The sequence below is a fragment of the Zootoca vivipara genome, chromosome Z1, assembly GCF_965207765.1.
Source record: "Zootoca vivipara chromosome Z1, rZooViv2.hap1.1, whole genome shotgun sequence".
Classification (NCBI taxonomy): domain Eukaryota; kingdom Metazoa; phylum Chordata; class Lepidosauria; order Squamata; family Lacertidae; genus Zootoca; species Zootoca vivipara.
The window spans coordinates 72,739,416-72,762,228 of record NC_142583.1 but is presented as its reverse complement, the minus strand read 5'-3'; the positions used below and the strand labels follow the sequence as shown (position 1 = coordinate 72,762,228).

Here is a 22,813-nt window from a genome sequence, read left to right as displayed (position 1 = left end):
AGAATTTAAAACAGAAGGTGCCTTCCAAATCTCTATTTGCAGAGTGTTCCACAACTCTGAGGAGATGGCACTAAAGCCTTGGTATCTTCTTGCTGTCAAATGAGCCTCACTTGAGGGATGGCCAGTGACTCTCCAGAGGATCTCAGTAATCAGGCTGGGATGAAAAGGCTCGGGAAATCCCTGGACCCAAGTTATTCAGGGCTTTGTAAATTAAGAGAAGGGCCTTGAAGCTGGCATGATTGGAAGCGGGCAGCTGTTTTCACAATGGCAACACATGTTGTCGGATAGGTGCCCCCGTCAGCAATTTGGCCACAGCATTCTGCACCCGTTGGAGCTTCCGAACTAAACCCAAGGGCAGCCCCACATAGAGCGCCTTGAGGTTACCAACACAAGGAGTCTTCAGACTATTGCAGCATGAATGCAGCGTTCTGAAATATGCAGTGTATGGAATGCATGTGCTGTGACCAAAAATAATACGCATTTGCCAGCAAGCAACACATATTGATGGGCTTGGCGTGATGTTGCCTTCTGGAAATCTGAGGGCGGGCAGTGGGGTGTTCAGAGAGGTTTGCTAGCATAATGGCCTCTCAGCGACATTATCATCCTGAAGGAGCGTCTCCACTCCCATTGTTCAGCCCGGACACTGAGGTTCAGCTCTGAGGGCCTTCTGGCGGTTCCCTCCCTGCGAGAAGCAAGGTTACAGGGAATCGGGCAGAGGGCCTTCTCGGTAGTGGCACCCGCCCTGTGGAACGCCCTCCCTTCAGATGTCAAGGAAAAAACAACTACAGTATCTGACTTTTAGAAGACACCTGAAGGCAGCCGTGTTTAGGGAAGTTTCTAATGTTTGGTGTTTTATCGTGTTTTTAATATTCTGTTGGGAGCCACATAGAGGGGCTGGGGAAACCCAGCCAGATGGGTGGGGTACGTACGTATAAATAAATAAATAAATAAACAAATAAATAAATAAATATCATCATCATCAGAGGAATGGTGGGAGGAAGGAACCAGCTGAGGAACCAGCTGAGGAACCAGCTCAGAGCCTGGGGATTGGTGGTGGGACGATGATGAGTGGTCAGATGGAGATGAGAGAGAAGACTGGGAAGAGGAGGTATCGGAAGCTGAAGGGATAACAGGGCTTCTGTGAGCAGGGAGAGTCTGTGGCAGAGAGAAGTACAGAACCAGAGGCAGAAGCTGAAGCAGGAGAGGAGGGAGGCCAGGAGGCAGAGAGGAGTCAGGCTGCTGAAGAAGTCAAGGTGTCTCCCTCCCCCCTCTTGTGACCAGCTCCCCTCCCTCTTGGTCTCCCAGAACCGGGAGAGGTGTGAAGAGGGTGGAGGAGAGGTTGGCTGCACGCAGGCTTGGAAAAAGCCCTGGAGAGGAGGGTACTTAGATGGCTGTGGGGAGGCGGGGTCTTTCAGTCTGGGCAACTGATGCATGGTGTAAAAATATTTGGAGTTTAGCATTAGCTTGGAAAAAATAAAGGCTTGGAGAACCCTGAAAAATTCATTGCTGCTTGTTGGGATTTTATCTTATGTACAAGAAGAAGGGTACACAGGACACCCTCTCCACAGTACAACATGAAATTTGGCTTCCTTGATGGTTTCAAGTACTTTACCCACCTAATACTGTATTGAATCTTTTTTGTATATGCTGTGCTGCCTTTTGGTACTTCTATTGTTTTTATTAAATTGCTTTGCTTTATTTACTTCAATAACATCTTTAAAAATAAAAATCAGAGGACAATTTGATTGGGATGTTCTGTCTGTCTTTCAGCCAGAAAAGTGATGTGAAGATGTCAAGGCTTGTGGAACCAGCAATGCACACACTCCAGATTGGTAAGAAATACAGGATGATAAATCAATGAAATGGAAATACTGGGCATATTCAGCCTGGAAAAATAAAAGAAGATGGGTGGTGGGTGGATGACCTGGGTACCACTTTCCAAATCTCTGAAGAGAAGAGGTTGAAGGCAATTTCTCTACTGCCTCAGAGGGCAGTAGACACTAGACCTGGTAATCTTACATTACCTCGCTGCTACTTACCAAAGCACTGGGTGGGAGTTCTGTCCAAGGCTAAGGAGAAAGGAAAGATAACACATTGTTTCGAACATGTTTCGAATTAGCAGCCTTAGCTGTGTTGCATTCCTGAATGTTCTGAGGAATTGATAAGTGTCACTTCTGCAAAGATGTTGGGCTTGGGGATTTCTGCAGAATAGCCAGAGGCAAAACAGAGAAGTTGCTAAGGAGGCGGCACTTCAGAATGTGTTGAGAGAATATCAACCTACCTTCCCACTTACCTATCAGGCTCCTTTCCTTAAAAAAAAAACACAACTCCAGGCATTTCAATTTGAGCTTTTTGTTGGGGGAGCAAAGACGGACAAAGTCTCAAAGGCCTTCTATCTACACCTAGGGTCTTGATCCAGATTGTGGTCTTTGTGTTGGCAGTGTGTGTGACAGAGAGGGAGGGAACTCTTGCAAAACTACACAATCAAAATCAGAATTCATGTTGTTGTTGTTGTTGTTTAGTTGTTTAGTCGTGTCCGACTCTTCATGACCCCATGGACCAGAGCACGCCAGGCACTCCTGTCTTCCACTGCCTCCCGCAGTTTGGTCAGACTCATGTTGGTAGCTTTAAGAACACTGTCCAACCATCTCGTCCTCTGTTGTCCCCTTCTCCTTGTGCCCTCCATCTTTCCCAACATCAGGGTCTTTTCCAGGGAGTCTTCTCTTCTCATGGGCAAAGTATTGGAGCCTCAGCTTCACGATCTGTCCTTCCAGTGAGCACTCAGGGCTGATTTCCTTAAGAATTGATAGGTTTGAATGATCTTCTTGCAGTCCATGGGACTCTCAAGAGTCTCCTCCAGCACCAGAATTCAAAAGCATCAATTCTTCGGCGATCAGCCTTCTTTATGGTCCAGCTCTCACTTCCATACCTCACTACTGGGAAAACCACAAAATTAACTATACAGACCTTTGTTAGAATTCATATGTTTTTAAAAAATACTTATTTTATATTCTAGCCCATATAAAAGCTCAGATTTGCTCAGAAAGTGTGCAGGAAACCCATGTTGATATCTCAGAAGTCAAAGAGGTGGCAAAAATGGATTTCCATGGGTCAGAGAGTATGAGGCAATAAGCGCTCTGACTTTGCCCCCTCCCCATGATCAGCAAAAGCAGAAAAAATATCCAAAATTAAAGAAGTGACACTTTTTTGCATATTTTAGGCACCTTGTGGAATTCCTGTGGAAGCAGAGTGCTTCTGGGTCAGGTCATCTAGCCCAGCCTCCTGTTCTCACTGTGGGAAAAGGGACGTGGGTGGTGTTGTGGTCTAAACCACTGAGCCTCTTGGGCTTGCCGATCAGAAGGTCGGCGGTTCGAATCCCCATGATAGAGTGAGGTCCTATTGCTCTGTCCCAGCTCCTGCCAACCTAGCAGTTCAAAAGCACACCAGTGCAAATAGATAAACAGGTACAGCTGTGGCGGGAAGGTAAATGGCGTTTTCGTGCACTCTGGCACTTGTCATGGTGACCCATTGTGCCAGAAGTGGTTTAGTCCTGCTGGCCACATGACCCAGAAAGCTATCTATGGACAAACACCGGGATGATCTGAAAGCAAGATGAACATCGCAACCCCATAGTCACCTTTGACAGGACTTAGCCATCCAGGGGTCCTTTACCTTTTACCTAGAATCATAGAATCATAGAGTTGGAAGAGACCACAAGGGCCATCCAGTCCAACCCCCTGCCGAGCAGGAAACACCATCAAAGCATTCTTGACATATGCCTGTCAAGCCTCTGCTTAAAGACCTCCAAAGAAGGAGACTCCACCACACTCCTTGGTAGCAAATTCCACTGCCGAACAGCTCTTACTGTCAGGAAGTTCTTTCTAATGTTTAGGTGGACTCTTCTTTCTTGTAGTTTGAATCCATTGCTCAGTGTCCGCTTCTCTGGAGCAGCAGAAAACAACCTTTCACCCTCCTCTATATGACATCCTTTTATATATTTGAACATGGCTATCATATCACCCCTTAACCTTCTCTTGTCCAGGCTAAACATACCCAGCTCTCTAAGCCGTTCCTCGTAAGGCATTGTTTCCAGGCCTTTGACCATTTTGGTTGCCCTCTTCTGGACACGTTCCAGCTTGTCAGTATCCTTCTTGAACTGTGGTGCCCAGAACTGGACACAGTACTCCAGGTGAGGTCTGAACAGAGCAGAATACAGTGGTACTATTACTTCCCTTGATCTAGATGCTATACTCCTATTGATGCAGCCCAGAATTGCATTTCAACTGAGCATTTCAACTTATCTGTGGCATGATTTATAATTTACACCCATGATGTTATTGTTTCCTAAGAATTTGTGTACCATTTTGTGAGGCATCCTGTTTGCTGCAGGAGCGCAGTTCCAGAGGCTTTGATCCCAGAGCAGCTATTTGTTTTCATTTCGGCAGAGTGCCTCTTTAATTTCTTCCCTTCCACCCCCCAACCCCCATACGCACAAGTAAGAAGATCTGGGTAAAGAGCCTTCTCCGAGAACATGTTGGTTTCATTTCAAAATCCTGGCTGGTTTCTGTCCTTTTTTTGTACCAGATGAAATATTAACATGACAGCCAGCCGAGACAGAGAAAGCCACTTAGGGAATCGGAGAGAAGGGCCTAGTGTCGTGTCTCTCCTGTCGCTGATTCTTCACGGTGAGAGTTGCTGCGACTAATCTCTGGAGCTGTATTTGGAAAGGACAAAAAAAAACCCCATCTTTGACAGGCTCATAAAACCCAACCCTTTTAAAACAACTCGCTTCTCCAGGCGTTCAGCCAGGAGCTGCAATGGAGTAACTCTCTCAAAAGTTGTCCTTCTCGGGATGTTGGTGGTCTGGGAAGGATGGAGGGGGCCTACTTTAAAGGGATGGTTTGGTTACACTGTATATAAAGAAAATGCTGTCTGTCTCTGGCTTTGCCAACCTGGGACAACAGAATGATCAAGGAAATGGAGCTACTCCTGTAGGAGGAAAGGTTGAAGTTTGGGGACTTTTTTGAGAAAAGGCAAATGAGAGGCGACGTGATTTACGTGTATGGAGGAAGTTGGACCACAAAGGGGTTTTCTCCCTCTCTCATAACACGGGAACTCATGGGCATCAGATGGAGCCGAATGTTGGAAGATTCAGGGCAGATCAAATGAAATATTTCCCCATTCGGAGCAGATAAACTGTGGAACTCCCTGCCACAGGAGGCAGTGATGGCCACCAACTTGGATGGCTTTAGAAGAGGATTAGACAAATACATGGAGGAGGAGAGGCCTATTGATGGCTCAAAGGCAGGATGAAATTAAAAGACGCCTGCTTCTTGGGAGAAAAGCAATGACAAACCTAGACAGCATCTTAAAAAGCAGAGACGTCACCTTGCCGACAAAGGTCCGTATAGTTCAAGCTATGCTTTTCCCAGTAGTGATGTATGGAAGTGAGAGCTGGACCATAAAGAAGGCTGATCGCCGAAGAATTGATGCTTTTGAATTGTGGTGCTGGAGGAGACTCTTGAGAGTCCCATGGACTGCAAGAAGATCAAACCTATCCATTCTTAAGGAAATCAGCCCTGAGTGCTCCCTGGAAGGACAGATCGTGAAGCTGAGGCTCCAATACTTTGGCCACCTCATGAGAAGAGAAGAATCCTTGGAAAAGACCCTGATGTTGGGAAAGATGGAGGGCACAAGGAGAAGGAGACGACAGAGGACAAGATGGTTGGACAGTGTTCTCGAAGCTACCAACATGAGTCTGACCATTGGCTTGATTCTGCAGGCTCTTCTCGTGATGTTTTGGGCTACAGACCCCATGGCCGCTGCCAGAACAGGATGCCAGGCAAGATGGGCGCTTGGCACTGTTTGGCAAGTGCCTGGGCAGACCAGCCTTGCTCAAAGCAGGCCTTGAGATCTGAACCAGCCCCCCCGCCCCCCTTCCAGCTCTAAGAGAGGCCCTCACTGCTAGGGGTCTCAGATGCCTTGCAGATAAAGTGACTCTCCTCCTCCTCCTCCTCCTCCTCCTCCTCCTCCTCCTCCTCCTCCTCCTCCTCCTCCTCTCCCCTGAACCAACAGCTGGATCCTGTCAGCCAAGAAGCCATACTTCTGGCCTGGAATGGGGCAGCAGTGATGGGGGGGGGGGGAAGCAATTAACTCCATCCCCTAATTGGAACCATCTGTGGCGCAGGGGAGTGCGGTCTATGCACCGACGGGACGGAGACATGTCTGCCTCATTAAGTGCGCATTGCGTGGGCGAGACGAGGCATCCAGCACACTCGGGGCTCCAATGTCGCACGAAAGAGGCATGTTTGCTTCAGATAGCGTAGAGAACGACACCCGCCTCCCTTGGGCTGGAGCAGAGTCTCCTTTTTGGAAAATTGCAGCCTGCAACACACACACACACACACACACACACACACACACACACACACACACCCCTCCTTTTTTCCAGGCTTGCTTGAGGTTTCTTATTTGCAGCTCGAGTCCTATTGATTTCAACAGAGCGAAAGAACCAGTGTGCACATTTGGGACAACCAAGTGGCAAAGACCTCCCTGGCTTGAGGTTTTTTCCATCTGTGGTTCCAGGTCAGGCTTCGCCGGCAGGGGAGGTTGAGGACCAGAGTCTTCCTTCTCCCAGATGGGCTCCCTTCCCAGGTGGACAAGCCCCACCTGCCCCTCACTTCCCTCTACAGCATGTGCAGAAACCATCTTCTTGGCTGTTGGACCCGCTCTTGGTCTTGTCTTCTCAATCCTCAGGAGCCTGTCTTCGCATGCATGGGGAGTCCCTAACGCGTCTAAGGCAGAGATTTTCAATACTGTCCACATTAAAGAACAGTATGGATGAGCCCTGAGTTCCAACAGCTCCAAAGCCTTTCAGAAGATGACAGAAGATTTGGAGTTTGAACCACTGGGTTCGTTCTGGGAAAATATAGAGTGCTATCCATACTTGCTCAGTGATAAAGCATTTTGAGGTTGAATCCCAACAAGACAGAAGTATTGTTTTGGGGGGACAGGGGGCTGGCAGGTGTGGAGAACTCCCTGGTCCCGATTGGGGTAACTGTGCCCCTGAAGGACCAGGAGTCATTTTTTTACTCACAGCTGTCCATGGAGGTGCAGGTCAATTCTGTGTCCAAGGCAGCTGTCTACCAGCTCCATCTGGTACACTGGAGGAGACCTTCCCTGCCCGCAGACTGTCTTGCCAGAGTGGTGCATGCTCTGGTTATCTCCCACTTGGACTACTGCAATGCTCTCTACATGGGGCTACCTTTGAAGGTGATTTGGAAACTACAACTAATCCAGAATGCGGCAGCTAGAGTGGTGACTGGGAACAGCCGCTGAGACCATATAACACTGGTCCTGAAAGACCTACAGTGGCTCCCAGTATGTTTCCGAGCACAATTCAAAGGCTTGGTGCTGACCTTTAAAGCCTTAAATGTCCTTGGTCCTGTATACCTGAAGGAACACCTCCACCCCCATCGTTCAGCCCGGACACCGAGGTCCAGCACCGAGGGCCTTCTGCCGGTTCCCTCACTGCGAGAAGCAAAGCTACAGGGAACCAGGCAGAGGGCCTTCTCGGTGGTGGCACATGCCCTGTGGAACGCCCTCCCATCAGATGTCAAGGAGATAAGCAACTATCTGACTTTTAGAAGACATCTGAAGGCAGCCCTTTTTAGGGAAGTTTTTAATGTGTGGCGTTTTATTGTGTTTTTAATATTCTTCTGGGAGCCACTCAGAGTGGCTGGGGAAACCCAGCTAGATGGGCGGGGTATAAATAAATAAATTTATTATTACGATTCTTATTATATAAGACGACTGGGCGTTTAAGACGACCCCCAACTTTTCCAGTTAAAATATAGAGTTTGGGATATACTCGCCGTATAAGAAATACGACCCGGTGTATAAGACGACCCCCGACTTTTGAGAAGATTTTCCTGGGTTTAAAAGTAGTCTTATACGCAGGAATATACAGTATTATTATTATTATCCCTGATGGCATCTACAGTTTGGGCTAAAAAGCCCCTGCTTGAGACCTTGGGAATCAGTGTGCAGACGATACTAAAACGCACGACTTCCTCCCAAAGAATTCTGGGGGCTGTAGTTTGCTAAGTGTGGTAGGAACTGTGACACTGCTAGGGTTAAACTACCCAGATTAAGGGTAGTTTTAATAAGGGTTAAATTCCCTGGATTCTTTGGAGGAAGTTCACGTGCTTTAAATTGGCATCAAATGTGCTTTAAATGGTATGGCTCTTCCTAGATCGACCAATGGCCTGACTCTGTATCTAAGGTAGCTTCCTTTATTCCTTTCATGCTTCCCTTTCAGCCCTGCATATGAGGAGCCTGCAGGAAAGCAAAGAGCTGATGCAATTTAAAATAAAATGCTTCCCTTCCTAGTCAGCTCAAGGGAGACTCCCACTCATTCTTGGTGACCAGGAGAGCGGCTTTTGCAAGCCTCCCTCCCTTGCTATCTCTTCTTATCTGCCAGGTGCAAATGGAGAGAGATCCTGCACTCCATCTCCCCAAAACTCTCCCAGACTCCACAATGAAAGCTGCAACATCGCCCCTCTGACGCCGTCCCAGTCGCCGGTAAGCAGGGAGAATGGCATGCGAACCAAAAATTGACCGAATTCAAAGCAGTGCCCTGGGGAGGCTCACAGGCAGGGTGTGAGGGTGATAATCCCTGCCCCCCCCCATCCAAAATAGCCTGAGTTCAGTCTATTGCCTGCCATGTCCCTTTGAATCTTCATCTGGCCTTGTTTAAAAAGCGGTCGCCACAGCATCTTGTGGCAGTGAGTCCCAGAGGCCACCTGCAGTGTGCGAAATACGTCCTTTTCATTTGTCTTAAGCCTGCTGCCTACAAAAATTTTCTGTCTCTTTCCCCCTATCTCCCAGATTTATTTCCTTACGTGGGAAGCATTTTTAAAAAAAGTTTAAATATTCAGATTCCTGCATTGAAGGGGTTGATCTAGATGACCCTTGGGGTCCCTTCCAAGTCTACAATGCTATGATTCTAAAGCAATCCTCCACCATCTAGCCTGCAGTGGAACAGTCTGGGATTCCACCATCTCACTCTGAGCAATGGGTTAAGCCAATCTTCACCCTTCAGGTGCCCTCCAGAGGGTTCGGACTACAAATCCTATCAGCCCTGGCCTGGGAATGATGGAAGTTGTAGTCCATCCAGGGGGGGGGGGCAAAGGCACTGCTAAGCCCACAGGTTCTTAGTCAGGTATGGTGAAATTGCCCTCCAGGATCTGAACCCACTGCCTTTTGTTTCCAGAGGAATGAAATCCGGATGCGCCAAACCACTCCCTTTTCTGTGGTGGTAGCCATTGACTTTGGGACCACGTCCAGCGGCTACGCCTTCAGTTTTGCCAGTGACCCAGAGGCCATCCACATGATGAGGTATGTGGCATTGCTGGGAGTAAAACTCCTGCATCACAGGGGGTTGGACTAGATGGCCCTTGGGGTCCCTTCCAACTCTACGATTCTACAAATACAAGAGGGTCAAAATGAATTCCCTGCAAGCCTCTCCCTCCATTAAACATTCACCTTCTTAAAATTCCCCTCTGTGAGGTTGAAGGGTCAGCTTTCAGGTGGCACAGAATCCAACCCCCACGGCAGGTCGCCAGGAACGGATAAGACAAGGAAAAGTTCTTACCAACTGCTTTCTATTCAATAGTCACAGAGAGAGGCTTGGGAATGCCGCCTCTTGGAATAATGGCGTTGCTCCGAGTGAGTCTCCACCCCCTCGCTCTCTCATGTGTCATTGCTACGGGTGCTGAAAAGTGCCCTCTGTCTTTGAGCTCTTTGCTCTCCTACTTTCAATGCTTGCCGGGTTCAGGGAGGGGAGGGGTCTGGAATGCTTTCTAAAGACTCTGTGTCTGTCAGCTGTGTCCCCCCCACCCCCCTCTAGTGCTTCTTCGTCCTCCTCCTCCTCTCCCATTATTTCCCAGCTTTTCCCCTCTTCTGCCTCTGAGCTGTGATCTCCCTCAAACCCCTGTTGTAATTCTGAATTGTCTTCTTCTCCTTTGGAAGGGTCAGGCTAGGGTGGTGGTCTCCATCATTCCTCCTCCTCCTCTGCCCAGTCCCTGACATGAATATTACCTGGAGGGACAACTGCCCTTCCTGCTCCCCTGCCTGTGGACGCCCCGGTTGTGCAGCAGATTGTGGACCAGTGAGGGAAGTGGACTGGGAAGGGGGAGTGCAACCTCTTTCAGTGAGTCCGTGGGCTGAATAGAGGGGCATGGGAGGGGGACACCACCCAGCTGTTGCACCTGTGGTTCCACACACCTGTTTAGGACATGGACAGGTGAACCCACTTTCTGATCCCTCCTTCCAGGAAATGGGAAGGTGGAGACCCAGGAGTAGCCCACCAGAAGACCCCCACCAGCCTCCTCCTGACTCCAGACGGCAGTTTCCACAGCTTTGGGTACACCGCCAGGGATTACTACCACGACCTGGATCCGGATGAAGCTCGCGACTGGCTGTACTTTGAGAAGTTCAAAATGAAGATCCACAGCACCAGCGTGAGTTCGGTGGCGGAAGCCTCCTTTGGGGGCCATGCAAGGCACAGTATCCCTGAATGATAGCATATGGAAGCAGTTTCAGGGCAGCCAACAAATTCCTCTCGGCCTCGAGGCTCAAAATTTGAGCTCACAAGGACTGTTTGAAGGTGGAACGGTCTAGCCCCTGGAGGTGGTGGACTCTCCTTCCTTGGAGGTTTTTAAGCAGAGGTTGGATGGTCATCCGTCAAGGGTGCTTTAGTTGCAATCCCTGCATTGCAGGGGGTTGGACTAGATGACCATTTGAGGTCTCTACAATTCTATGATTCTATTAATCTGGACACCTGCTTGCAGGCAGCCACCCTTTCTCAGGGAAATGCAGATTGCCAGGAGGAGGGCGTGCCTTTCCCACAGGCTTCTGGTCCCATGCACTGTTGAGTGTTTTCATACATAGAATAATAGAATTGTAGAGACAGAAGGGACCCCCAAGAGTCATCTAGTCCAACCCTCCTGCAATGCAGGAATCCCAGCTAAAGAATCCCGAACAGATGCTTCAAAACCTCCAGTGAAGGAGAGCAATTTGTGTAATTTGTATCCACGAGGCTCCAATCTATTCTGCTGTATTTATTTTGCAAGATGTTTGTTGCATTCTTTGTTGAGAACAATGCAGCAAAAGTGACCTTCAGTTTTCAGTCACCCACAAGCCTCTACTGGACTCTGGGTGCTCAGCCTCTCACAGCTGTTTTCTTTCTTTCTTTCTTTCTTTCCTTTCTTTCTTTCTTTCTTTCTTTCTTTCTTTCTTTCTTTCTTTCTTTCTTTCTTTCTTTCTTTCTTTCTTTCCAGAGAGAGGTGTGATGATTGGTGTCGATATCTCAAACTCTGAGCTCTCAGAGAGGACCGGGAACAAGTTAGGCAGGTTCTGATAACCCAAAGGCAGGAGTTGGTGATTCTAACCTGTTTGTGCACATCTCAGTTTTGTTAAGAATGCCATGTGAACACATTGAATTAAGCTACTTAAGAGGAAACCCGTTTGCCTTCAGGGAGATTCTGTCCGTTCCATTGGGCCATGGCACAGATGATCTCCCAGGTGATCTTCAAACTCCCATGTGCAATTTGCAGCTGATGGTCATGTTGGGATATGGATAGATGCTAAGAATGGATATATTTATTAGATACTGTCCTTCCTTCCTCGCGTTTGTGAGTTCAGCAGAATGGTATCCCTTTCCATCTTAAAAGGGAAGCTTAGATAGGCTAGTTTTCGCATTTAATTCAGGATACTTTAAAGCAGACTCGGTTCTCCTAGCATTACTCAATCTCCCCACCCCCTTAAAATAACAATCAAAACCAGGTAAAAGGACATTTACTCACTCAGAATACTTCATGAAGAGTAACAGAGCAGCTTTTTTCAGGCAGGCTAAAAAGGACAATTCGGTTACAAAGACATGCTTAAGACTATCTTAAAAATGGAGTTGCAATGTGCTTGGGAAACCTGGAAATCTGTCACGGTGGTGGTCCAGGTGGAAGCATGCAGGTGGAGAAGGGAATATTTACGAGAGGCTCAAGGGGCCTGTGGGTATCCCCTTGAGCAGGCTTCCCCAAACTGCGGCCCTCCAGATGTTTTGGCCTACAACTCCCATGATCCCTAGCTAACAGGACCAGGGGTCGGGGAAGATGGGAATTGTAGTCCAAAACATCTGGAGGGCCGAGGTTTGGGGGTGCCTGCCCTTGAGGCTAGAAGCCCTCAGGAGTCCAGGTGAGCTTTAGCAAGGGGGCAGGGCGTGTTGGTGGGAGAAGATCAGGACCCTGGTCAGTTCCCTGTGGAGAAAGCCTACAAAGGAAGAAGCAAAGGACAAGCTTGCTCCCCTGTATGTCCAAAGCCAAGGGTGGGATTTCATAGCCCTGAAGCTGAGAGGGTTTCACCATGGAAGGACCATGGCTCAGTGGTAGAGTGTTCGCCTTACAAGCAAAAGGTTCCCGGGTTCAATCCCTGGCATCTCCCATAGGGTTAGAGGAGACTCCTGCCTGCTGCCACTACTGAGCTAGATAGGCCACTGGTCTGGACCTGGCATAAGGCAGCTTCCTGTGTTTTGCCATGTTCACCCCACTGCTACCAAGGAAAGCTGTTGCATCCCGATTTTCAGGTGTGAGCTCTGGCAGAGCTGGGGAGCCCCCATTTCCCTGGGGTTTCCAGTGATACCCTGCGGGGTGCTTCCCTCTGCCCACCTTGGGGGGTTCTTAGGAGGAGAACAGGACGACTTCTGGGGGTGCAGTATAAACCAGCAAAAGTAGGTCTGGAGCTCTCCAGATACCTGTGGGAATCTCCATCAAGGCAGGTATTCCTGGGCTCTCTCCAGATGTGAGTCCTGCCCCCCAATCTTCCTCCTCACCTGTGTTCTGGGGCCAGAATGCTTGACCAAGACGGTGGGGGGGCTATTGAATGAACTGAGGGCAATCCATCTTTGTTTCCCTCCTCTTTTGCTAGGACTTAACCATGAAAACCGAACTGGAAGCAGTGAACGGGAAGAAGGTGCAGGCTCTGCAGGTCTTTGCCCATGCTCTCCACTTCTTTAAGCGACAAGCACTGCAGGTAAGGGAAAGGGGGGGGGAGAGACACCCCGAGGTGCATGTCCGTCATGCAGAGAAGTCACACAGAGGCAAAATTTGGCCGGGCATGAAATAACTTTCTGCAGTTGTCTGGAGAAGGCATTTGACTGGCTGGCGTTTCTCCTCCACCGTAACAATTTGTTATAGTCTCCTTTTTTGCCTCTCCCACAGTTTCTTCCCCATTCAGAGACCCTCCCTTTGCTAATATTTCTTCTTCGCAGACTTGGGGCCCCTGTAGGGGCCTTCTGCAACATGTCACTGACGCAATTTGAGGTGGGTTTATACACCAGACATAATATAATAATAATAATAATAATAATAATAATAATAATAATAATAATATTTATACCCCGCCCATCTGGCCGTGTTCCACCAGCCACTCTGGGCGGCTTCCAACAAAACATTAAAAATACAGAAATCAAACATTAAAAGCTTCCCTAAACAGGGCTGCCTTGAGATGCCTTCTAAAGGTCTGGTAATTGTTGTTCTCTTTGACCTCTGGTGGGAGGGCATTCCACAGGGTGGGTGCCACCACCGAAAAGGCCCTCTGCCTGGTTCCCTGTAACTTGGCTTCTCGTAGCGAGGGAACCGCCAGAAGGCCCTCGGTACTGGACCTCAGTGTCCGGGCAGAATGATGGGGGTGGAGATGCTCCTTCAGGTATACTGGACCGAGGCCGTTTAGGGCTTTAAAGGTCAACACCAACACTTTGAATTGTGCTCGGAAACGTACTGGGAGCCAATGTAGGTCTTTCAGGACTGGTGTTATGTGGTCTCGGCTGCCGCATTCTGGGTTAGTTGTAGTTTCCGGGTCACCTTCAAAGGTAGCCCCACGTAGAGTGCATTGCAGTAGTCCAGACATCATTCTGCTTTAATAGTTCTTCTGCAATGCTTCCCCCAATGTTATTGCACTGTTGCCCTCTGGAGGGGCATGCATGCCCTATATTGCAGCTCACCCCCCAACTGCCTGTGTGCTGCAATTAGGCTTGGGAAAAGCCCGTTGTTGCAATAGAAAGCTTCTTTTCCATTCCAATGCAAGCAGGGAACAGCAAGGTGAGGGAGAGACACTGTGGGATGAATTTGCAGGCCCCCGGTGCATGGACACACACACACACACACACACACACACACACACACACACACCCTTGGGACCAGAGTAACCTAAAGAGCCACTTCTCCCCTGAAAGCTTGCCTGATCACGAAGCTCAATCAGCTACACAGGGCCTTCTCCAAGCTGAGGTAGGTGCCAACCAGAGAAGCAGCCTTTTCAGTGATGGCCCCACATCTCCAACATCTCCCTCTCCAAACAGATTTGGGAGGTATCCACAATGTGGCAATTTCCAGGACTGGTGCAGCACAGAGGAGTGACCGGATTCAGGCAGTACCAGGGAGAGGTGGGCGGAGAAGAGAGAATTGGTGTTTGGATGTCGCAGCAGGGCCTTGAAGGTGGTGGCCCAAATTGTGTGGAGGAGGCAGCATTTGGGCTCCACTTCAGGCAGCAAAATATCATGGGCTGGCCTGGGACATGGCAACTTGTAGCTACCTTGCAACTATCTGCATTCCTTCCAGTTAGAAGTAGCAGTGAATAAGTTTGCCTCTCCTTCCTACTAGTTGCTCCCTTCTCCCTCCGTTTCTTGGAGCCAGAGGAGAGTCAGTGCCTCCTGCTTTGTTCCCTGTGACTTGCAGGAACTCAAGGACCAGTGCCCAGCCTTGCCAGAGAAAGATGCCATCCGGTGGGTGATCACTGTGCCGGCCATCTGGAAACAGCCTGCCAAGCAGTTCATGAGAGAGGCTGCCTACCTGGTGAGTGAAAACGCTAATGCTATTCTAGGCTGTATCAATGGAAGTATAGAGTCCCAATCAAGGGAAGTCATGTTGTTGTTGTTTAGTCGATAGTCGTGTCCGACTCTTCGTGACCCCATGGACCAGAGCACGCCAGGCACTCCTGTCTTGCACTGCCTCCCGCAGTTTGGTCAAACTCATGTTCGTAGCTTCAAGAACACTGTCCAACCATCTCGTACTCTGTCGTCCCCTTCTCCTTGTGCCCTCAATCTTTCCCAACTTCAGGGTCTTTTCCAAGGATTCTTCTCTTCTCATGAGGTGGCCAAAGTATTGGAGCCTCAGCTTCAGGATCTGTCCTTCCAGTGAGCACTCAGGGCTGATTTCCTTCAGAATGGATAGGTTTGATCTTCTTGCAGTCCATGGGACTCTCAAGAGTCTCCTCCAGCACCATAATTCAAAAGCAGCAATTCTTCGGCGATCAGCCTTCTTTATGGTCCAGCTCTCACTTCCATACATCACTACTGGGAAAACCAGCCCCTTCATGGATCAATGCCTTGTCGTGGCGAAGGGGCTTGAATAACTTAGAGAAGCTATGAGCTATGCCATGCAGGGCCACCTAAGATGGACAGGTCATAGTGGAGAGTTTTGACTAAACGTGATCCACCTGGAGAAGGAACTGGCAAGCCACTCCAGTATCCCTGCCAAGAAAACTCCATGGACAAAGACAACAGAGAAGTCATAGTCCTACTCTAATCTGCCTTGGTCAGACCACAGCTGGAGTCCAGTGTCCAGTTTTGGGCACCACAATTTGAGAAGGATGTTGACGAGCTGGAAGGTGTGCAGAGGAGGGCGACCAAGATGATCAAGGGTCTAGAAACCAAGCCTTATGAGGAATGGTTGAAGGAGCTGGGTACATTTAGGCTGGAATAGAGGAGACTGCGAGGAGTTAGGATAGCCATCTTCACATATCTAAAGGAAGATGGAGCAAGCTTGTTTTCTCCTGCTCTGCAGGGTAGGACATGAACCAATGGCTTCAAGTTACAAGAAAGGGGATTCCGAGTAAACATTACGAAGAAATTTCTGATGGGAAGAGCGGTTCAAGAGTGGAGCGGACTACCTTGGAAGGTGGCGGACTCTCCTTCCTTGGAGGTTTTAAAACAGAGGTTGGATGGCCTTGAATGCTTTGGTTGAGATTCCTGTATTGCAAGGGGTTGGACTAGATGACTCTTGAGGTCCCTTTCAATACTACTGCTCTATGATTCTCCTGGCAGAACTAGAATGATTCTTATTAAAATAAGAAATACAGTATAATGTTTTTGGTATCCGATGAAAACAAAGAAAGTAATACAGTAATCTGGAACTTTGTGTGAAGAAAGAATAGAAATAATAATACAATGAGTCAAATCAGAAGACAAATGTGTTCATTTATTTATTTATTTCCCTTTCTTCTAATTCTTTCTTTAAATCTCTCCCCCCCCCTCCTTTCTTCTTTTCCTTTCTACCTTCTTCTTTTTCTTTTCTTTTTTGGTCCTTTTCATTTTCTTTCTGATCTGCTAAGAAAGAGACAAAGAGATAAAAGTTAAATATGAAAATTTGAGCACGTTAAAGTGATGTTCTGTAATTTTTCAGTTACTGTTAAAGATGGTCCATTGTAATGAACTGATGTAGGAGATATTGTGGATTTTTTGTTATTGTTGAATCTTAAATAAAGTATTTTTTTTAAAAAAACACACATTTGCATCATCTGGGATATTAGCTATGTGTGGTCCTCTGTAATTTACACAGACAAAACCCCAAGTCGAAATGAATAAAAAAAATAGAAAAATTGTCCAGTAGTACCTTAGAGACCAACTAAGTTTGTACTGGGTATAAACTTTCGTGTGCATGCACACTTCTTCAGATACACTTAAACAGAAGTCACCAGACCCTTATATATAGTGGGAGGGTGGGGTGGGATTTTTCTCAGGAGGGTAGTGGGAGATGGGTGATTGACTCAATGGGTATGGTAAACCTGTTGGTTAACGACTGCAATTAGTCCTACAGGAAAAAGCAAGGGATAGTATGCAGATGACAAAAAATAGCTTTAGCATATGCAATGAGACAAGATCTCTCCATAGTTTTCAGTTTAGTAAAGGTAAAGGACTCTGACAGTTAAGTCCAGTCGCGAATGACTCTGGAGTTGCGGGGCTCATCTCACTTTACTGGCTGAGGGAGCCGGCGTTTGTCCGCAGACAGTTTTCCCGGGTCATGTGGCCAGCATGACAAAGCCACTTCTGGTGAACCAGAGCAGTGCATGGAAACGCTGTTTACCTTCCCTCTGGAGCAGTACCTATTTATCCACTTGCACTTTGACGTGCTTTCGAACTGCTAGGTGGGCAGGAGCTGGGACCAAGCAACGGGAGCTCACCCCGTCGCAGGGATTCGAACCACCGACCTTCTGATCGGCAAGCCCTAGGCTCAGTGGTTTAACCCACAGCACCACTTGCGCCCCTTTTCAGTTTAGTAATAAGTTGTAATTCAGCAACTTCTCTTTCAAGTCTATTTCTGAAATTCTTTTGTAATAAGACAGCTGCTTTCAGATCCTGTATGCCCTGGGAAACTGAAGTGTTCTCCTACTGGCTTCTCTGTCTTGTGATTCCTGATGTCACATTTATGTCCATTTATCCTTTGGCATAGGGTTTGGCCTATTTGTATATAGAGAGCTGAAAGGCACTGTTGGCATTTGATGGCATACACGATGTTAGAAGATGAGCAATTAAATAGTCCTGAGATGGTATGTTGGATGTTGTTGGGGCCAGTAATGGTGTTGGCCGGGTGTATGTGGCAGCAAAGTTGGCAACAGGGTTTATTGCCGGCTCTGGTACCAGTGTTCGTGTTAAGTCTGGTGGTTGTATTATTGTGGGTGAAGAGCTGTTTAAGATTGGGTGGCTGTCTGTAGGCAATGAAAGGTCTTCCTCCCAGAGCTTGAGAAAGGGAGCTGTCATTGTCTAGGAAATCTCTGATGATGCATTGAACTGTTTTAACTTGGAAGCTGTATGTGATTACTAGTGGTGTTCTGTTATTTTCTCTTTGGGGTCTGTCTTGCAGCAAGACCAAGTGTTTCAGGTCAGGAGTCTGGCGTTCACACAATAAATTCAGAACGTCAAATGCCTGCGAGACTCACGCCCCCCCCCCTCTGTGGTTTTGCCTGCCAATGAGCTGTGTTTTCTTTCTTTTTTAAAAAAATATGGTTTTCAGTTATATACGGTACATTTCGATAGTTTTACAGTCATTTCAACATTTCAAAACTTGACGTCCTTCCTCCTCTTTCTGCGGTTCCTTTAATTTATTTTTATCATTTCCTGCATATTCTAAATCTACTTAAGTTATTCTTTTATTAATCTACTTTAATTATATACTCTTGTAAAACTGCAGGTTGTTACAATAATCCTGCCAATTTAAAATTTGTTTGTAGATATTCAATAAATCATTCCCATTCTTTTATAAAAAGTTTGTTATCTTGATTTCTTATTTTTCCGGTAAGTTTCGCCATTTGTGCATATTCCATAAGTTTTTGCATCCATTCTTCTTTCGTTGGGACTTCTTCTTTCCAGTTCTGGGCAAATAACATTCTTGCTGCTGTAATATGCTCCAACTCAGACCCTCCAAGTGTCCCTATTTTCCAGGGACGTCCCTAATTTACATACGATGTCCCAGTTTCTGATATTATCTTGGAATGTCCCCCTTTTCCTTAGGATGTCCCTATTTTCATTGGAGAAATGTTGGAAGGTATGGAGTTATCAGGAACACTCCCTCCCCCTGAGCCATCTGAAGGCAAGGGAAGGTTTTTTTAAAAATGTTTTATTATGTTTTTATATATGTTTTATATATGTTGGAATTTGCCCAGAGTGGCTGGAGCAACCCAGTCAGATGGAAGGGGTAAAAATAGTAAAACTACTGTTATGGAATGTTGTTGTTGTTTAGTTGTTTAGTCATGTGTGTCCAACTCTTCGTGACCCCCTGGACCAGAGCACGCCAGGCACTCCTGTCTTCCACTGCCTCCCGCAGTTTGGTCAGACTCATGTTCGTAGCTTCGAGAACACTGTCCAACCACCTCGTCCTCTGTCGTCCCCTTCTCCTAGTGCCCTCCATCTTTCCCAACATCAGGGTCTTTTCCAGGGAGTCTTCTCTTCTCATGAGGTGGCCAAAGTATTGGAGCCTCAGCTTCAGGATCTGTCCTTCCAGTGAGCACTCAGGGCTGATTTCCTTCAGAATGGATAGGTTTGATCTTCTTGAAGTCCATGGGACTCTCAAGAGTCTCCTCCAGCACCATAATTCAAAAGCATCAATTCTTCGGCGATCAGCCTTCTTTATGGTCCAGCTCTCACTTCCATACATCACTACTGGGGAAAACATAGCTTTAACTATATGGACCTTTGTCGGCAAGGTGATGTCTCTGCTTTTTAAGATGCTGTCTAGGTTTGTCTTGTTATGGAATAGGACGTCCCTATTTTCACCAGAGAAATGTTGGAGGGCATGCAAACTGCCTTGCCCTAGTGAATTCTGCACTGCATATTTCTATGGATGGTTTTTAGTCACTCCACCAGGAGTGGCTGTTGTCACGGGGTCTCCAGAGAGATTTTTGGGCCGTCTTCTGCAATGACTCCTTCCTCCCAGTGACGTCCTTTCTCTTCCTTCCTCCAGGCTGGGCTGGTTCCTTCGGAAAACCCCGAGCAGCTCCTGATCGCGCTCGAGCCGGAAGCGGCCTCCATCTACTGCCGCAAGCTCCGCCTCAACCAGCTGATCGACCTGAGCTACAAGCCCCAAGCCAACGGACTCATGTCGGATCTGCCCATCGATTCCAGCTTCAGGCAGGGTAAGGTGGGATCCTGAGCTCCCATGGGAGCGAGCAAAATGGCAGGTCACAGGACACGGCTGATGGGCCATGCCAGACCCGGAGTACCTGGATTTTAGGGAGCTGCTGCTACTGAATCAGACCCATCTACACAGATGGCCTTTGGGTGGCTTTGAAAAAGGACTTGTGGAGGTCAAATTGGTTGGTGTCCTAGGCATACCTGCCAAGTTGCTGTCGGAAGTAGCAGACCAGAAGTAGCGCTGCCGCCATTTTGGAACTGGGCAGAGCATGCTCAGAAGTGACTTTTGATACTGCTTTGCCCAGTTCCAAAATGGCCGCCACGCCAGAAGTCGCACTGCAGCCATTTTGGAACTGGGCAGAGCAGCATCAAAAGTCGCTTCTGACCATGCTCCGCCCAGTTCCAAAATGGTCGCTGCACCAGAATAAACCGGGGGGAAACAAAAAAATCCATTTTTTCAGCTAGGAACAGCTGGAAAAACGGGGATTTCCCGGGGAATACGGGAGACTTGGCAACTATGCCTCTAGGTAGGCCAACCCTCTGCAATGCAGGAATCTCAGCTCAAGCATCCATGGCAGATGGCCACCCAACCTCTGTTTAAAAACCTCCAAGCATGGAGAGTCCACAACCTCCAGAAATTATGGCTATCGTACCTCCTCTCATCCAGGCTAGAAAATACCCAGCTCCTTATGTTGTGCTTACAGAAATATTGTAAACAAATGAGCTCACTAGCAGGATTTGACTAAACACTTACAATTAATAATAATAATAATTCATTTATACCCCGCCCTCCCCAGTCAAAACCAGGCTCAGGGCGGCTAACACCAATAAAATTACAATAAGACATAAAAGAAAAGAAAACAATGAATTAAAATACAGATTAAAATACAATATTAAAATTTAAAATTTAAAATGCAGCCTCATTTTAAGTAGTCCATAAATCCAAACCATGAGGGAGGAAAACACAGGGGTCAGACTAAGTCCAACCCAAAGGCCAGGCGGAACAGCTGTCTTGCTGGCCCTGTGGAAAGATGACAAATCCCGCAGGGCCCTGGTCTCCTGTGAAAGAGCGCTCCACCAAGTTGGGGCCAATACTGAAAAGGCCCTGGCCCTAGTTGAGGCCAATCTAGCCACCTTACGGCTCCTGATCTCTAGAATATTGTTGTTTGTGGACCTTAAGGTCCTCCGCGGGGCATACCAGGAGAGGCGGTCCTGTAGGTACAAAGCCGAACAGAATAAAGAAAGGACCTAATTTAGAGAATACAGCACTAAGGTATAACCCAAAAACAGGGAAATTATTACGCAACAAACCAGAAGAGGAAGCTGAGGGAAGTCAGAGGGGGGTATTTGGGCTTGGGTTTATATCTGAGATGATATTCTTGTGATGAAGATAAAAATTTTAAAACCAATAAAAACTATTTAAAAAATAAAAGAAACTACCCAGCTCTTTCGACTGTTCCTCATCAGGCTCCATTGCCAGACCCCTGATCATGTTGGTCCACCCTCCTTTGCACACATTCCAGTTTGCCAACATCCTCCTTAAATTATGGTGACCTGTGCTTAATGCAGATTGTGACCCTTTTAGCCTCCCTCAATTCCCCCTCGTCTGTGCGGCACCCTCTGGTAGCACTAGGCCATTGGGCCACTGGTTGCATAGGGATGAGAAAGTGTGGGGCGGCAGTAGCTGGGGGAATTAAAAGGAAGCAGAATCCACATGAAGCCGAGGTGAGATGAGCTGATACCTATGAGGTCAGTTGCCTTTGCAATATCTTGTGGCAGTGAGTTCCGCAGGTGGTGTGTGCATCTTCTACCCAGCTCCACCCAGTTTTCCCTCTTGGGCGGCGTATTCTTTGACGGAGCCGTTTTAAAAACAGTAAGAAAAGGGGGAAAGCATCAGAAGACAGTGGTTCGAATTAAGGTTTCCACACATCTGGTCTTCATTTGATTTTATTAGCAGAACAAACCACAGTGAATAAAGAGCCTGTCTCACTGCAAACAGCTTGGCGGAGTCTTCTGCAGCTCTGCCTGTAGGAAGGAGAGTTGAGGGAGCCTTTCTTGAGTCCACCAGCAAGTGTAACACCTGAAGTTTCCAGGATCTGAACCACAGTGCTCCTCTCCTTCTAAGCAGAAGTTACTCATAGAATCACAGAGTTGGAAGAGACCACAAGGGCCATCCAGTCCAACCCCCTGCCAAGCAGGAAACACCATCAAAGCATTCTTGACATATGCCTGTCAAATCCTCTCTCAGATCAACAGTCTTGGGGCCCTTTCTAAACACAAAACCTGGTCTGTCACACAAAGCAAAGGCACTCTGCACATGCTCAGGAAGGGAATATTGTGCATACGATTACTAAAACCCAGTATGGGCTTCTCAAAAACAAGTCATGCCCCACACATCTCATTTCTAGTTACAAGCTTGGTGGATCAGGGGAATGCTGTGGGCGTAGTGTATCTTGACTTCAGTAAGACTTTTGACAAAGCCCCCAGTTATATTCTTGCAAGGACAGAATCACACAGAGGACAGAATCCGACTTCAAAATGACCTTAACAGATTAGAGAACTGGGCCAAAGCAAACAAGATGAATTTTAACAGTGAGAAATGTAAAGTACTACACTTGGGCAAATAAAATGAAAGGCACAAATACAGGATGGGAGACACCTGGCTTGAGAGCAGTACATGTGAAAAGGATCTAGGAGTCCTGGTAGACCACAAACTTGACATGAGTCAGCAGTGTGATGCAGCAGCTAAAAAAGCCAATGCAATTCTGGGCTGCATCAATAGGAGTATAGCATCTAGATCAAGGGAAGTAATAGTACCACTGTATTCTGCTCTGGTCAGACCTCACCTGGATTACTGTGTCCAGTTCTGGGCACCACAGTTCAAGAAAGATACTGACAAGCTGGAACGTGTCCAGAAGAGGGCAACCAAAAGGGTCAAAGGCCTGGAAACAATGCCTTATGAGGAACGGCTTAGGGAGCTGGGTATGTTTAGCCTGGAGAAGAGAAGGTTAAGGGGTGATATGATAGCCATGTTCAAATATATAAAAGGATGTCATATAGAGGAGGGAGAAAGGTTGT

General features: G+C 47.5%; 1 protein-coding gene across 2 annotated transcripts in view; it reads left to right on the top strand.

Moving 5' to 3' along the window:
* Positions 1-22,813, top strand: part of HSPA12B (heat shock protein family A (Hsp70) member 12B) — a 45,514-nt gene that overhangs the window by 8,980 nt on the left and 13,721 nt on the right. Inside the window, exons 2-8 of one of the 2 annotated variants that reach the window (XM_035103691.3) lie at positions 1,771-1,832; positions 8,483-8,583; positions 9,275-9,399; positions 10,337-10,523; positions 12,982-13,086; positions 14,787-14,903; positions 19,566-19,737. In XM_035103691.3, coding sequence (XP_034959582.1) covers positions 1,771-1,832; positions 8,483-8,583; positions 9,275-9,399; positions 10,337-10,523; positions 12,982-13,086; positions 14,787-14,903; positions 19,566-19,737 — 869 coding nt within the window. Of the gene's footprint in view, positions 1-1,770; positions 1,833-8,320; positions 8,584-9,274; positions 9,400-10,336; positions 10,524-12,981; positions 13,087-14,786; positions 14,904-19,565; positions 19,738-22,813 lie in introns of both variants that reach the window. The other variant, XM_088660705.1, reaches the window with a different exon arrangement.